Source organism: Phoxinus phoxinus (genome assembly GCF_949152265.1).
Source record: "Phoxinus phoxinus genome assembly, chromosome: 11".
In the NCBI taxonomy this organism is placed as follows: Eukaryota; Metazoa; Chordata; class Actinopteri; order Cypriniformes; family Leuciscidae; genus Phoxinus; species Phoxinus phoxinus.
In genome coordinates, this window is record NC_136886.1 from 28,705,685 (window position 1) to 28,721,123 (window position 15,439).

Consider the following 15,439-nt stretch of genomic DNA (forward strand, 5'->3'; position numbering starts at 1 on the left):
TTTACTATCACACACTGTCTACTCTACAGAGATTGACAGATGTTTGTTTGCGCTCAGCTCGAGGCAGTCGCACACATCTGGAAACGTTGCATCACAGACGAATGTCCCGGATAAAGGGAACGAAGAGAGTCTGTTGTGTTGGTGGAGGAAGAAAAACTGGGTAAAGACACGAATTTCAAGATATCACGTTTTATTTAAAACACTGTGCTGTACTTTACTGATTTGTTGCATGCAGTGTTAAAGCGATGAATGTTATTCCAGTGAATATGATGGGGTTGTAGGCTGCACGCGCTGGGCGGAAACAGTGGGGACTGGGGAGAAGTTGTGTGTGTGTGTTTTCTGCCATGAAGGAGTGGCCCAAAACTTGAGTTCCTCTGTGTTTGTGTTGTAGATGCTTCATGATGGTGATCGTTGCTGCATTTGTTTCGTAAGCGGAGGACGCGTAGAAAAAGACGCAAACCACCGGTGAGTGTTTATGCAGCATGTTGCTTTCTAAAAACGCGCGATTTTAGGATCTAATTTATGATTTGATCTCGCCGTGATTTATTATTTTAGCAGACTTGTAAGTATTGTGTGGGTTTTTATTAAGTTTTCAGTTTTTTTTAATCCACAAAAGCACAAACGTTGCCAACTTTTAGAGGAAGTCTCCCCCACAGGGTTGCCAGTTTGAGCGTGTGTATGTGGCAGGGAAAATAATAAAATGTTTTCCTGTAGTTTAGAGACACAACAAATCTAAAGTTTTGTCTTTCAACCAAATTCCACTGGTTTTTATGAAGGACCATTGTCATTTCACAATTACTTCAAATCTGGTCGTTGCTGTTGGTGCAGACGGTTTCTGATTAGTGAAAGACTCGTTCTTTTGAGCCGGATCTTTTCAGTGAAACGGTTAAAATCGGACCGAGCGATTTGTTCACTAAGGCTCGATTCCCAAGAACATTAATGAGATTATAATAAGAGCAATATTTGGAGTGAGCTTTTGATTTCAGTTATAGGGTGACAAGTTGCTTGAATTGAGGATCAGTTACAAATAACTGAGGTAACAACTTGATTGCATGAAAGTTTTATTAAAGCACATACGAGTTGGTTTTAAACCATTTTATAAAAACGTGGAGAAACGTTTTCAGCCAAAGGATGTAAATTAGTTTTAATATTGTGTAATGTAAATCAAACTTTATTAAGCTAAATAATGACTTCTGTCAGAATGATGGCTCCAACAACCACCTTATTTATTGGCTAGCCTAACTTAATCGAAATTAAAAATGAATGTAAAATAAATTAATAAATGTACTCTTTATGTACATTTATGTTATGTACAAAATGTACACAGAATATACAATGTTAGAAACCACGTACTACAGTTATAACAAAAGAATAGTGGAATCCGTTTTTTTTGTTACCGGTTCTTTAAAAAAAATGAACTGTTCAAAAGAATCGATTCGTGGACATGAGTCAGACTTCTGTGAGCATGTGTTTCTAATTGAAAGGCCATGGGGTCTCCACAGTGAGATACAATGCAAGTCATATGCTCTTCCCCTTCCTTTTTTTCTTTCAGTTTTATTAATTCCTTTCTTTTTGTGAATTAAAGACCATATTATTTTGCGTTGTCAATGTTTTTCAAGTACAGTATAGTTTTTTTTTTGTTGTTGTTGCTTTATTCATTCCTTTTAAATTGGTTACCTCAAAGCTCTTTGTTTGTGTGTTAGTTGGCTTGGGATTGTGTGGATTTGTGTGTTTACCGATGTATAATTGTCTTGTAAAACAAATTAGGGATGTCAATATCAGTGTGTCTGACAAATTACTACCAGGAAAAATGCTTTGATCATTGAAAAGCTGAGAAATGCAGCTTTCAAGTGAGATTTCTTTCTTGCATTAAAGAGTTTTATTAGACTATGACTGCTGAGGTCAATGCTAAGCCGTGCTCTTGATTTATTTGATGTGGTTTTAAGCGAGTGTGAAATCTGACACTATAAAGCAACTGTTGGTTTAAAATCACAGTGAGTTGCTGTGAATTTAACCGTGCAGTTTTTTAGTGAGAACTTAAGTAGGAACAAGTAATTTTAGGCTTCATAAGTCACAAAATAGAGTTCTTTCTTTGCATTAACTTCCTCTCTGTCATAACTTCTACTTCTCTCTTGTCTGGTGGTTTAGTGTTCTATCTGACCAGCCATTCAAAGAGAGTCAGAAATCATGTGACGGGATCTGAGATCATTCATTAGCTACAAGCTTGCATGTAGCCAGAGGTGTCAACATTATGCTGAGTTTCAGAAAGGAAGTGGACAATAAAGTGATGGAAAGACAGAATAAGAGACAGTGGCCACATTATTTGCTGGAACATGCTCACATTATGCTAGCTGAGCATTCGTAAGCTGCTTTTTTGCTTTTGATGTGGAATTATAAGCAAGCATTGCAAAGCGCAAATGACTGAAATTCTGCTTTACAACTTGACTTGACACTTTCAAATAAACTAATGCATGGTTCTCTGTGGGTGGCCCCTTCCTGCCTGATTCTGCATGTATGATATAGCAGGTTGTGGTTGAATGACTCCAACCATCTCTTCAGTTCTTACTTGAGTTAACCTTATTTAGAGAGGTGTGGATATCTCGGATTTAACCTTTAATTGTTGACATTGGCCTTACTTTTGGATTCCATAAATTCAGGGTCTTTGGCGGCACCCCAATAGAGTGCCACAGAGATTTTTCCCACAAAGAAAAAAAACAAAAAAGACTTTGGTAAAGCCATGAACCAAACCAACCAGCTATGAGGTGAATCACAACATTACAAACTTTGAAAATTGTACATAACAACAAAGGTACAAGATTGTAAAGCCGGCATGAAGCAGCAGAAGTTGTCTTTTTGTTCCCTATTGTCCCGATATCCGAAAGCTTCTCGTACATTATTTTGTTTAAAGTTTACAAAGACACATGAATAAAAAGAATGTCACAGATAAATCATTTATAATAGATACTTCAATATTCCATAATTTTTTTTAATTTCATGGTGTCTTTCACATAAAGAACTATGAAGCGTTGTGAATGACAAATAAAAAACGAGAGATAGGCTAAATAAAAAAACTATTGATTTAACTCCTTATCAAGCACCGGCCCGCGGGCGGGCCGAAGGGGCGTGGCTAAACTTTTATTACTTTTTATCGGCTTTGTTTTATAACAAATATTCAATCAACTATCATAAACTATGCATCATTTGAAAGCTAAAACACTCAAGAATCATGTTCTGAGCTTGTTTTTGCAATCAATACACCAGAGAGGAAAGGGTTAAATTAAATGCTGACTGACTGACCTTGTAAACATGAACACAATGAACGGCAATACTTATCTTTGATCGCGTATGGTTCAGATCAGTTCGGACGAATCCAAGAAACACCAGCATACATTTCAATGTAAGGGTCTACTCTTCAAAATGCATCCCACTGTTTAATCCAAAACAACAACAAAATAGGGAAAAAAACGAAATATCCTCCTTTGTTTACATGAGCGTTTTGAGTTAGAGTAATCCATCATGTTCATTTTCAATGAAATATCGATTCCAACGTTCAAAAGCCATATCTCCCCCGTAGTTTGGAATCTTCCGGGTAAATTGAGCCCTCCCTCGTGTCTATCCTTCAATCACAGGCTTTGTTATTGACTGAAACAAAAAGGGAGCATTTTACCGGATGCGCGAACTGTCAATCGCGCTCCTCGGTGTTCAACTGGATAAAAGCCTGGATAAAGCCAGCCAATGTCTAGTCAGCAAAGTTTTGATTGATGGGAGTATTGACCAACCAACATCGATGCAGTGATTGACGAATCTGCTTGCATGAAACGTGTAATACAAGAACAAAGCGCAAACTTTTCATTCACACGTGCGCTTTCGCCATTCCACACGCAAGAGCGCACACACATAGTGCGCCGACACATACACACACATAGCGTTGTTTTACATCGTTTTGCCCACGGAGTTCGAATAAACCATAGACAGTATATAAACACACGGATTTAATCCAAAGCTTATATCTGAACATCTCTACCATTGATCGTCGACTACAGAATACTTTGGTGGTGTTTTGAAGAAGGTGGAGAGAAGAAGCGACGAAGAGCAGCAGAAAGTAATAGGATATCCATTATAATAATCCGTTTACTGTAATTTATTTGAGTAAAAAACACTGTTCTAATTACAAATGTTCTAAAACTATTTTTTATATATATATATATTATACATTAGTTGGAAAACGGTCACTTCTGGAATGTCTAGGCTATACATTTAATGATAGACGTTTTATTTCACTGTTTTTGCTATTAGAATTGATCAAAATAAAGGGTATTTTGTTAAAATGTTAAAATGTTTTGCTGAAATAGTTTTTTATTGTGTGGTTTGATGGGCAAAACAGTCTTGAATTGATATACATGCATGTAGTATGTACTGTTTACTCTTATGTCATTTGGTTATCAGGTGTCTATTGGAGTCTCCAAATAGGTTTTTGGAAAGGACGCCTATACTTTTCATCAATAAAAGCTTACAGAAACTACATTTTTGGGAGTATCAATCTCAAATTTGACTCAAAACATGTCCAGACATTAAATTTTATCTTTATGGTGTTTTCAGGCCTTTGACATAAAAGTCTGATCAATTTTTCCCTAAGTTAAGTTCATTCAAAGAAATCGTAAGTCACTTTCATGTCAATTTACCTTGTTTTACTCTTTTCCTATTCAACTTTGAGTTAAAATTGACTCTTGGGTAACAAAGATTCAATTGTCTAGTTTAAAAAAAGACAAGAATTATGAATGTGGACCATAGGGTTTAAGAGCTACAGACATTTGTATTTGGGTATGCCGTTTTCAGAAAATTCTCAAAAATAGGGGCGCTTGATAAGGGGTTAAAGAGGGTGTATATAGAAACAACATGTTTTACATTTATTGAAATGTAATTCATATAATTACAAATATTTGAGTAATTTGAGAGAGTAGGGGAGACTATCCCTATCACGTCATTTACAGGGCTTCATGGGAGTGGGCGGGCCATAAAGAGTTATTTTGACACAATTTGCTTGTTTCGATTGTCTAATTGGGGAAATTTCTTTAGTTTCTCGAATTCCTCTGTTATTATTCAAAAAATACGTTTAAAATAAAAAAAAGCATATACACATTGATTAACAACCTCATAGCTCACAGTATGTCTGTCTTTTAAGGTTGACTTGAACCCGACTGTTGCTCCTAAAATTCTAGGACAACCTGGAAGGCTAATTTGGCATGGGTTCCTTCTGGAATTTCCTCTGGGTCTTTAGATTTTTTTTTTTTTCATGTTTTGTTCTACAATATAAAGTACACTCAGTAACAGTTGTTATCAAGCTGCCATAGAAGGACACACTAATCTCACATACTATTTAGAACACATAGTATACCAATTGGGATACAGGGTTGACTCTCTTGACCGCTACTGAGGTGAAATGCATTATGGCCAGATAGTGGCACACTAAAACCCACACTTGGCTTAAACTAATTCCAAAAAGAACATAATGTCTAGCCAAAGTCCCTGTTTTCGACATTTCAGACATTTCAGACTGCTGGATGTAGAGCACCGTGCGGACAGTGCAGCCGTATGGTGTATATAGCATCACATTCTCCATAGTCCATCTCCACTGTTCTGGAATGTAAATATAGTCCGTGTCCAGGAAACTTTTACTGTGCTTCTCTTCTCATCTCTTCCTCTTCCATTTCTCCTCCTCTCATACCCTATCTTCTTGTTCGTTCTCCCCTGTCATTTCCACTTTTTTGCACTAATCTGCACCCCTCGTAAATCATAACGGCGAGGTAATTTTTGCATTATGCTATTAACAGAATTGCAAAAAAATAATAGGTGTATTCCAGTGGTGTGCGGTTGGTGTTTTAAAATGAGGATGCAAAATTAGCTATTTTTTATACAATATATATATATGTCCCTATTACACGTTCCTGGTTAAATAAACATTACATGAAAAGAGAGACCAAATATTATTCCATTTTGTATTTTTACACACAAAAAGAATACTTCTTTAAAAAATAAAACCAAGTATAAATTTCATCGTTAGTGTTTTTATGCATTTTTCATGTATTCCAAAATAATAACTAAAAGCAAGTAACAATTTAAACAATGTATATTAGAATCTTCCCGATCGGTTAGGTGAGGTGCAGCTAAAAGTTGAAGTTTCCATTCCTGTCTCCTAAGATGCCTTCATCTGATCGATTTTTAAAGGAAGCATAGATGGATCCTTCGCTGCCTTTGATATCCCACAATCCTGTGCTTTCCATTCATTGACAAAGAAATATGACATCTGAAAGTTGCGGCTGGTTGTCAGTTTTGTGTAAACGTACATGATGTAATTTCTATTGTAAGTGAGAAGTTACTATTGTAGTAATTTAATATTCTCTTAGTTCTCACCAAAGCTCGCTTCCTCAGAAGTCAGTTTCGTGAGGTACCTTCATCAGGCAGCGAGGCAACAAGTCAACTGCCTAAGGTTTCGGACGCAGCCGAGGAGTGTGGATGCGAAGTGAAGAGACACAGGTGTATCCTTCTGAGGAAAGGAAGCGTGGAAAGGAAACGAGGATGCACGAAAATGAATGAGATGCACATTTCAAACAGGCTATCTGAACCTTCCCACCTTTGGTTGTAAAATCAAAAAGCCCAGGCTCAAACTCACGCTGTTGTGTCAATGTTGCTGTGTTTGTCTAGGGTGTGTTACCTGTACAGTAAATTAACTCGCTGCTTAACAACCAATGTTGCCTCACTGGTGAAATTAACTGGTTAGTCTCGACTGTTTCCCAAAACTGTAGTAACATGGCTGCACTGCCATCTTTGTTCAATAAAAAAATGAATAATGACATCGTGCAAAGGTGGTGGAGTAATAACTATTGCTAACTGATTGATTTGAGATTATTAGCTAATTTACATGAACAACAGAAAGATGTTAATTTTTTTACCTACAGTACTTCACTATTTTTGTTCCCCTTCACTGCTGTTTATGAATGTTCATTGGAACTCGTAACTCAGTGTTTTAGGAAATACTGAATCCATGAACTATGTTGTTACGACTGAACTCGTCGTGACCATAGTTGGCTAACGATTCTTTTGGGAATAGCACCCCTGGTCAGGATTCTCAAACAAACAGATATTCAAGTACAGTGACATATTATAAATCTAATCAGCATGGCTCATGAATATTAAATAGGCGATGTAGCGTTCGACCCTGTAGTCCTCCTAACTGATTTTTGTAATGGTAGTATGTACGTTTTTAGCGCCAGTGGAACCATTTGGCTGAATCATCAGCTTGGTAATTTCACATTTCCTTTTTTTCCTTCCTATCACAGCCAAGCAAAATTAAGCTTTTTAAGTCCAATTATTATTTCCGCCAAAATGTTATGGTGTATAGGGGAACTTAAACATTTCTAGAAGTGATTATGAATGATTTCTACACTCCACTTCTGGGATTTCCAATTAGTGGTTGAATTTTAGTGTTATCAACAAGGACCCATATTAGTCAAGATCAGCCTAACTGAAATACACATAATTGTTTATGAAAATGATATGTGTGTCTGCGTTCTACTGTATGATGACCTTTTTTGTGCACAGCATTAGGGTTTGCTCACTTCACAGTGAGCCAAACTGACCGGATGTCTGCTTGCCTCTGAATAGAGAGAGGGAGAGGGTGTGAGAGAGGAAGTGAATGAGAGGAGGAGAGAGAAATGAAGTAGTGTGATGTGGCTGTTTGTAGGACGCCTTGAGAGATCTTGATGATGATGAAAGAGCAGACGTTTTAAGAGCTTGTAAACGGAGTGTGTTTCCATGTTTGTGTGTCCACATCTGTGTTCACACTTCTGGTTTTAAACCTTTTATTGTTACTTTCCCATGTTTGTCTGGACAATATGAACTCATGTGGATGTGTGTTTACGAAAGAGAGAATGAGAAGTGAGAGGTATATTGCTGTAGCTCTTCCTGTTTATGATCTGTTCCGGAAGTCAGCAGTAAGGGCCTTTCATCGAACTTGCACAATAATTTCAGTGAAAAATTTCAGTAAATTCAGTGAAAAATACAGTTTGTAAATGTTTGCATTAAGAAAGAATGTGACATTTATTACTGTATTAGTTGTATAGTTGTGAGTGTGTGAGAGAGTGTTATGAGAACTAGTCTATTAAAGTATGCTTACTGCATCTCAGAAATTACCTTCTTTTTTGGTTGTGGCTTTTCCCACATGTTGTCATCACATGCACAATAAGGGATCTTGGTGTATAGCACAATGGGGGTATTTCAAGACTTGCAAACCCATTCAAAACTTTGTGGCTATGTGAGACCACTTTATTCGGGTCATGTGGTCTGGTTAGTACCAGTGATTTGGTGAATTGCTCAGGCTGTTTGTTTGTTTTGTTTTACCTGAAAAGTGTGGTGAAGTTTCAGATGTTGCTATTTGTGCTACAGTTGGGTTTCCTGTTTATGGTGGTCAAGCACCAATACAAGGTCAAAGATAATGGGCTTGATGACAAATATAAGTGTCACCATGAACTCAAAATGAACATAATTTTATAGAATATTGCAGTATTTCTTATTATAAATTATTTGTCGGTGTATATATATATATATACATTTTTTTTTTCATTTTCTCCCCTTGTAATCTTTAATCCAAATCACTTCCATCAATGATCCATCCATTCCCGACAGACAAAATCAAGTCATGGCCTACATTTCTTCTTGTTTGAGAAGCCGCTTCAATCAGATATATCACAATAGTGAAGGAAAGACTATCGTAACTTCTGTTTCATGCCAACTTTAATCTAGTTTAGAAAACTTGTGCCAGCGATCTTACGAAATGTAAAAATTTTATTCATGTTGGTTTCGTATGGTTTGAAAAACTTAAATTCTGTGCTTTTTTAAATGAAGTTTAAATTAAATTGTTCTAATGATGTCATATGGTGCGACCAAAAAACAAAAGTAATAAAAAAATGTAATACATTTTTTGTATAAAAGTAAAAAAAAAAAAAAAGTTTTTCAGTGAGGATTTTCACTTAGTTTTGTTAAAATATATATATATATATTTTTAGAAAGAATAGGCTAATAAAAAATTATTCAAAACTACTTCAGGTTTTCAAGGATTACATTTGTTTCAAATATATTTATATATATATATATATAAAAACAACACTGGAAACCATGCAGCATTATTGCATTGATTTTGCAAGCAACACAAATTTTTTTTCTGTCTGTTTGTCAGGTCTCAGTGAGAGGAGGTGACACCAAGGAGAAAAAATGCCGGCACCTCCTCCACCTCCCCCTCCCCCGCCCCCCACCTTCTCTCAGGTACACATAAATAAACACACATACTGGACTGGAATACACTACGCAACTTTTTAAGATCTGAGACTTATAAACACCAGGCATTATATACTTGCCGACTTAAAAATGGTTAAAGATAAAAACTGGGCATTATACACTAAACAACCAAGGATCACACACTAACGGTCTTTCAAGTCGTTCTGAACACTACAAACTCAAACAGAAACATGCGTCTCATTGCTAAGAGATGCATGACAAATGAAAACGATGTGTGTTTTAACACTGGCTCAAAATATCAAACATGTTTGATATCTTCCAGATGAATCAAATAATAGTCTGAAGCTAAAAACATGTTGAGTTTGTGGTCATCATACACTACGCAATTTGTTCTGCTAACAAATCTGTTAACTCAACTGCTAAAATCTGCAGACTGGATTTGACTTTCGTCAACTAGTATTAACTTTTCCAGCCAGCAAATTGGGGCAAAAGTCTGGGAAAATGTTGTGTGGTGTATTCCAGATTTTAGCGGAGTAGGCATGAGGCATCAATGTTTTAATGATTTCTAGAGAAAATATCTATGCTTGTTTTTGCTCACAGGCAAACATTGAGAAGCCTGTCTTGAATAAATCGGAGGAGAAGGGCAGGAATGCTCTACTGTCGGACATCAGCAAAGGAGCCAGGCTGAAGAAGGCGGTTACTAATGACCGTAGTGCCCCCGTATTCGAAAGTAAGATCCTGCATCTTATGGAGTTACACTGTCTAATTTCCCTTACCAAAACAGCCATAATTTAATAAATTATAAAATGTATAACTATATTTAAACAGGTTTTCTTTTCTACTGTACCTTTAAAACTGCTATGTAAATTACCTTTGTTATGATTGGCTAACTTTTTTTTTTTTTACAAATGATTTGAGTAGCAAGTAGCAACGCTTACTGGTTTCAGGTTTGCTTTCCAGTCCAAAATATTAAACGCATCTTTATTTTGACAGAACCCAAAGCTGGTGGGGGTGGAGGAGGAGGTGGGCCTGGAGGAGGAGGTGGAGGTGGCGGAGGGGGGGGGTTTGGAGGTGGAGCTCCAGGTGGTTTGGGAGGACTCTTCCAGGGGGGCATGCCAAAGCTACGCTCCACTCGAGATGGTGAGAACATACAAATATTTAAACATTGTGTTCTGTGTACCGGCTGGTTCCTTCACCCTCATTAGGGATTGACTGATATAGAAATCTTGGCCAACACCATTATTTTATGGCTGATAATGACATGGTTGCTGATGTTATAACTCATGACGGTTTTTCTAGTGGTCACACAAAAGCTCAAATCTAGAATTTGTCATTAAATAATATTTGTAATATACAATTTATGAAACACAATGTAATATTTCCTTCAGAAAATTCAGAAAAGGGTGTGTTTATATATATATGAACCTCACAATTATATTATCTCTTATTTGGTCTCTGTTTCAGACTCTAGTTGTGTCAGGCCTCCGGTTCTGCCACCTGGTGCTCGTAGCACTGGTCCACGGCCCTTTGGAGGAGGATCTGGCTCTGGCCCTCGTCCACCTATGCAACGAAGTGAATCCGTTGACCCCCCGCGCCCACGGATGACCCCACCTCGTCCTGAAACACCTGGAGGGCCTCCTCCGCCTCTTCCAAGTGCCCCACGGCCCTTTCAGAGTGGCGCACAGAGCAGGGGACCACCCTCACTTCCAGGGGCTCCTCGCCTGGGTTCTGCCCCGACACCTCCACCTCCAAACCCCCCTGGACGGCAGCCTGCACCTCCACCGGTGCCAGGTGGATTTGGTCGTCCTCCTTCAATTCCTTCGCCCTCTGTTGGTCACGCCGGACGACCCCCCCCTCCCCCTGCACCTGGTCGAGGTGATGACCGTCCTCCACCTGTTCCCCCTGTAAATCGGTCTTCCTTGCCTCTCACTCGGGACAGCCCGCCCCCTCCACCTCCTCCATCGGCAATTAATAAACCAACTCCGCCTCCGACTCCTGCTCCCGCCTCTTTGCGGGCACCTGTAAGTGCAGCACCTCCACTCCCGCCAGGACGGCCAAGCACGCTTTCTCCCGATGAGCATACGCCACGCCTTCCCGAACGGAATCTGTCACTTGGCTCGCATCCTCCTGCCCCTCCGCCCGGGCGATCCGGACCCCTTCCTCCACCTCCTTCTGAGAGGCCGCCTGCACTGGGTAGGAATACAGGTGGACGAACAGGTAAACAAGGAGTGGCAAGTTGTTGCAGAAAGATTTGGAAATCACCTGTTTGATCATTTGATCATTAATGTGTTTTTGTCCACAGGTCCTCTTCCACCTCCACCTCCTTCTGGTCGTCCTGGAGGAGGAGGAAGTGTGAGGTCATCACCAGCCCCTCCTCCGCCAAACAGACCAGGTGTGGAACCTCATCGTGGTGGCAGTAGACCACCACTCCCACCAGACAGACCCTCCTCTGGACCTCTGCCCCCTCCTCCCCCACCTATGGGCAATGGATACCACAATCAAGGGCATAATATAGGTATTGTGACATTCATATGCTTGCTTAAGTTCACCAAGAACAATTGTCATGTATTCTAGTGTTTTTCATTGGTACAACTTAGCAGAAGGTAAAAGTACACTACTCCCATTTGCTTGTTGAACTTTTGGTCTCAAAACCATTGCCATTAATAAGTAATTGTTCCTTTCTTTGCTGCTATTACAGCTTCCACTCTTCAGGGAAGGTTGTCTAATAGATGTTGGAAGGTAGCTTAGAGGATTTGGTCCCATTCAGACATTTGAGCCTCAGTTAGGATGTTGGATGTTGGGCTTTGGAGTCTGGCTTGCAGTCCATGTTCTAAATCATCCCAAAGCTGTTCATATCTAGATTTTGTGCAGACTAGTTAGGTTATTTAACACTAGACTCCGTCGGCAATTTATTGGTGGCATCATATGACAGTACCACAGGGGGCACTTACTTTGGGCAAGTATTGCAACCTTTATTGCTGCCAGGTTCATAACTTGTTAGGGTCTTCTCAAACATTTCCGTTGTGGTCTTTACTATTTGAAGAGCGTTTCTGCATTTGCAGTGCGTTTCTATATTTGGTTGCATTGAGTATTTTCAGCACACGTGTTGTCAATCTGATGATATTTTCTTAATTTGCTGGTGTTTTTTCTATTCACATGCGTTTTCTTCAGTTGCGGCGTGTTGAGCTCTCTCAGCCTCCATAATTGTTGTTCCATAGTCTCAGTTTCTTTTTTTAATAATGAAACAAAGGCCCAGAGCAGTGGTGTTGCCATCTTGTGGACAAACCAATTAGTGCAACTGACAGCATGTCATGTATCTATGCTGTCTATAGATTGTGTTTTGATCCCAGCATATTCCTTGAAGTTACAAATTTATTTCTATTTAGCTCTAAGTAACACTGAAACTTGAAACTGAAACTTTAACTTGGATTTGTAGATTATGTTGCCGATTAATTGTGTGTGCGTTTGATGTATTTCTCCAAGATGAGTGGGAATCACGCTTCACGTTCCGACCTGTATCAGACCTTCCACCCCCAGAGCCCTACATTCCCTGTCAGAAGACCTATCCTAGCAAACTGGCCAGGAACGAAAGCCGAGGTAACCAATCACAGCCTTGTTTTCTCATCTTTTGCGTTTTTGTTGCTATGCACATAGACAAAACTGACCCACAGCTGTCGCTTCCACATGCCAATGAATACTTTGAATAACATTCAGTCCTTTCAGCACAATCACGGTCTTACCCGTTTGTTTATGTGCCTGTGTGTGTTTGTATATTTCTATCTGTTTCAGGTTCAGGAAGGAATGAGCGAGGTGCACCTCCCCTCCCCCCTATACCTAGGTGAAAGAAACCGTTTTCTCAGGGCCTGACAATCCTTCCTTTACCCAATTATCTTGTTTTCTCTGGTACTGTCTGTCTGATATTTTTCAACCAGAGTAGTTCATTAAAATATCAACAACAAAAAAGGTATAAAATAACCATAACCAGCACATGTTCTATTATAGAAAACATATCTTTTATAGCATTTCGTTTTTTTTTATATAGATGATTAAATATTTGCTATTATGACTATGTCAAGTAAAGAGCTCTACAGTGATACTACAGCTAAGTTTGACTTTATTTTTGAGGATTTGTTTTGAGCAAGATGAATTGTTGCAGCAGTTTATTGCCTTTAGGAGAGTTGAATGTTTCAGTTGTTTGCCTGTGACTTCTACTCCATCAGTTTGTTAGACACTCCTCGATGTAATTATATTTTAAGAAGGAATGCAACAGTCAGTTTTATGCCTCTCATTAAAGGGTTAGTTCACCCAAAAATCTAAATCTTCGTTAATTGCTCACCCTCATGTCGTTCCAAACCCGTAAGACTTCGTTCATCTTCGGAACACAAATTTAGATCTTTTTGTTAAAATCTGAGAGCCTTCTGTCCCTCCATTGACAGCTATGCAACTGACACTTTGATGCTTCAAAAAGTTTATAAAGAGATCGTAAACTAATCCATATGAATTGAGCGTAGTCTTTTCTGTAGAGACCCGATTGCTTTATTTGATGAACAGATTTAATTTAGTCTTTTATTCACATATAGACATTGATCAGTGAACATAGAGAGAAGATCAACCAAACCCGCTTGTTGCGCGAGAACAAACCTCTTGTGGAAGCTCAAACGTGCTGCGTAACACGAGAATGAACCTCTTTGGTTCTCACACGTCAAGCGAACATCCTTGTTCAAGCTTGTTTACCACGACTGATGTGTGAGTTGATGAATGTTTATATGTGAATAAAAGCCTAAGTTCAATCTGTTCATCATTTAAAGTGATCATGTCTCTTTTGAAGCCTCAAAGTGGTAGTTGTCAATGGAGGGACAGAAAGCTCTCAGATTTCATCAAAAAGATCCTCATTTGTGTTCTGAAGATGAATGGTGTGTTTGGACTGACATGAGGGTGAGTAATTAATGATAGGATTTTCATTTTTGGGTGAATATCAATTTAAACCATTGGTAACTTTGGTGAGTTTTGGCACCCCCTACCTTCCTGTTTTCATACAACACAGTAGGAATGTAGCGTTGACGTTTCAAAGGTCATAAGGTGACTAGAACAATATCAGACTGAAATTAAATGAATGTGTTTTCTTTAGTAGCATTGTGTGTGCATCTGTGTGTGGTGATAAGGGCCAACACATTATAAAGAATGTGGAATGTTCTCCAGTGTGCAGAGCTGCAGTCTGTCAGGACTGTTAATCCTGTAGCATGTATGGATGGTACTGCCACCAGATTTGTTCACATATGCAGTGCCTGATGTATAAAATAAAAAGGACTTTATGGGGAAATGTGGATGTCCTTTATTAAAGGCTCTTTAGACCCCATTTAAACAAGTCTGAGAGCTGATGTTGTATAGGACTAATCTTTAAATGAAAAATTATTTGCCTTAAAATCCCATGCAAGTGTGTTTGTATCATGGGATTTTCTATCTGTGTTGAAGACAGAAGGCCAAAACTGTGTTTAAGAAGTGTTATATTTTATGATATATGTATGCACTTGCTTGTTTTGTTGATATTAGCTCAGTATTATGTTGCCTTATGTATGTTTCTCAGACATGTAGACGTGCCTGTCAGGAAGTGTACTGTTATGTTTGACTAAAGCGCTTTACTAAAAGTATAATCAATAAGTGTATCAATTTTTTAATGATGTCAATGTAATGGCTTGGTTTATGTTGCCTTATGTTTGTTTACATAAAGAAGAGTTGCAAAAGCCTTCTAATGAAACATTAAAAGGAAAATTACATTTAAGTGATGTATCCAAAACAGCATAACCTCTGAAGCATCTTGAATTAGACGGAGAGGAGACAGATGATTGCACAGCCTAAAAGAAACAACAATTTGCCACCAACCTTATTAGTAATAGCCTACTACGGCCTCTCATTTTTTATGTTCTGTTTGCACCCCGTTTATGACAACATTGTGTTGTGACCAGATGCGTAATGTGGTACTTTATATGTTCTCTTTGTGCCTGTAGATGCATATTTTAGTTACATACAACATACTATGTTGTTTAATTTGTGTATTTACAGTCTTTTGCTTTTCTGGTGTGCCAAAATATGTTGTTTTCTAAATAAACATGCGATAGATGCTGTATTTTGCTTTTCATTTAAATAATTG

General features: G+C 38.5%; 1 protein-coding gene across 1 annotated transcript; it reads left to right on the forward strand.

Annotated features, from left to right (window-relative positions):
• Positions 1-32: 32 nt before the first annotated feature.
• wipf1b (WAS/WASL interacting protein family, member 1b) lies at positions 33-15,413 on the forward strand. Its single transcript, XM_079628049.1, has 9 exons — positions 33-160; positions 392-465; positions 9,233-9,318; positions 9,892-10,021; positions 10,285-10,431; positions 10,756-11,508; positions 11,594-11,806; positions 12,775-12,888; positions 13,081-15,413. Exons 3-9 carry the CDS (start codon positions 9,268-9,270, stop codon positions 13,131-13,133), a joined length of 1,461 nt encoding a protein of 486 aa, XP_079484175.1. The 5' UTR covers positions 33-160; positions 392-465; positions 9,233-9,267; the 3' UTR covers positions 13,134-15,413.
• Positions 15,414-15,439: the final 26 nt, after the last annotated feature.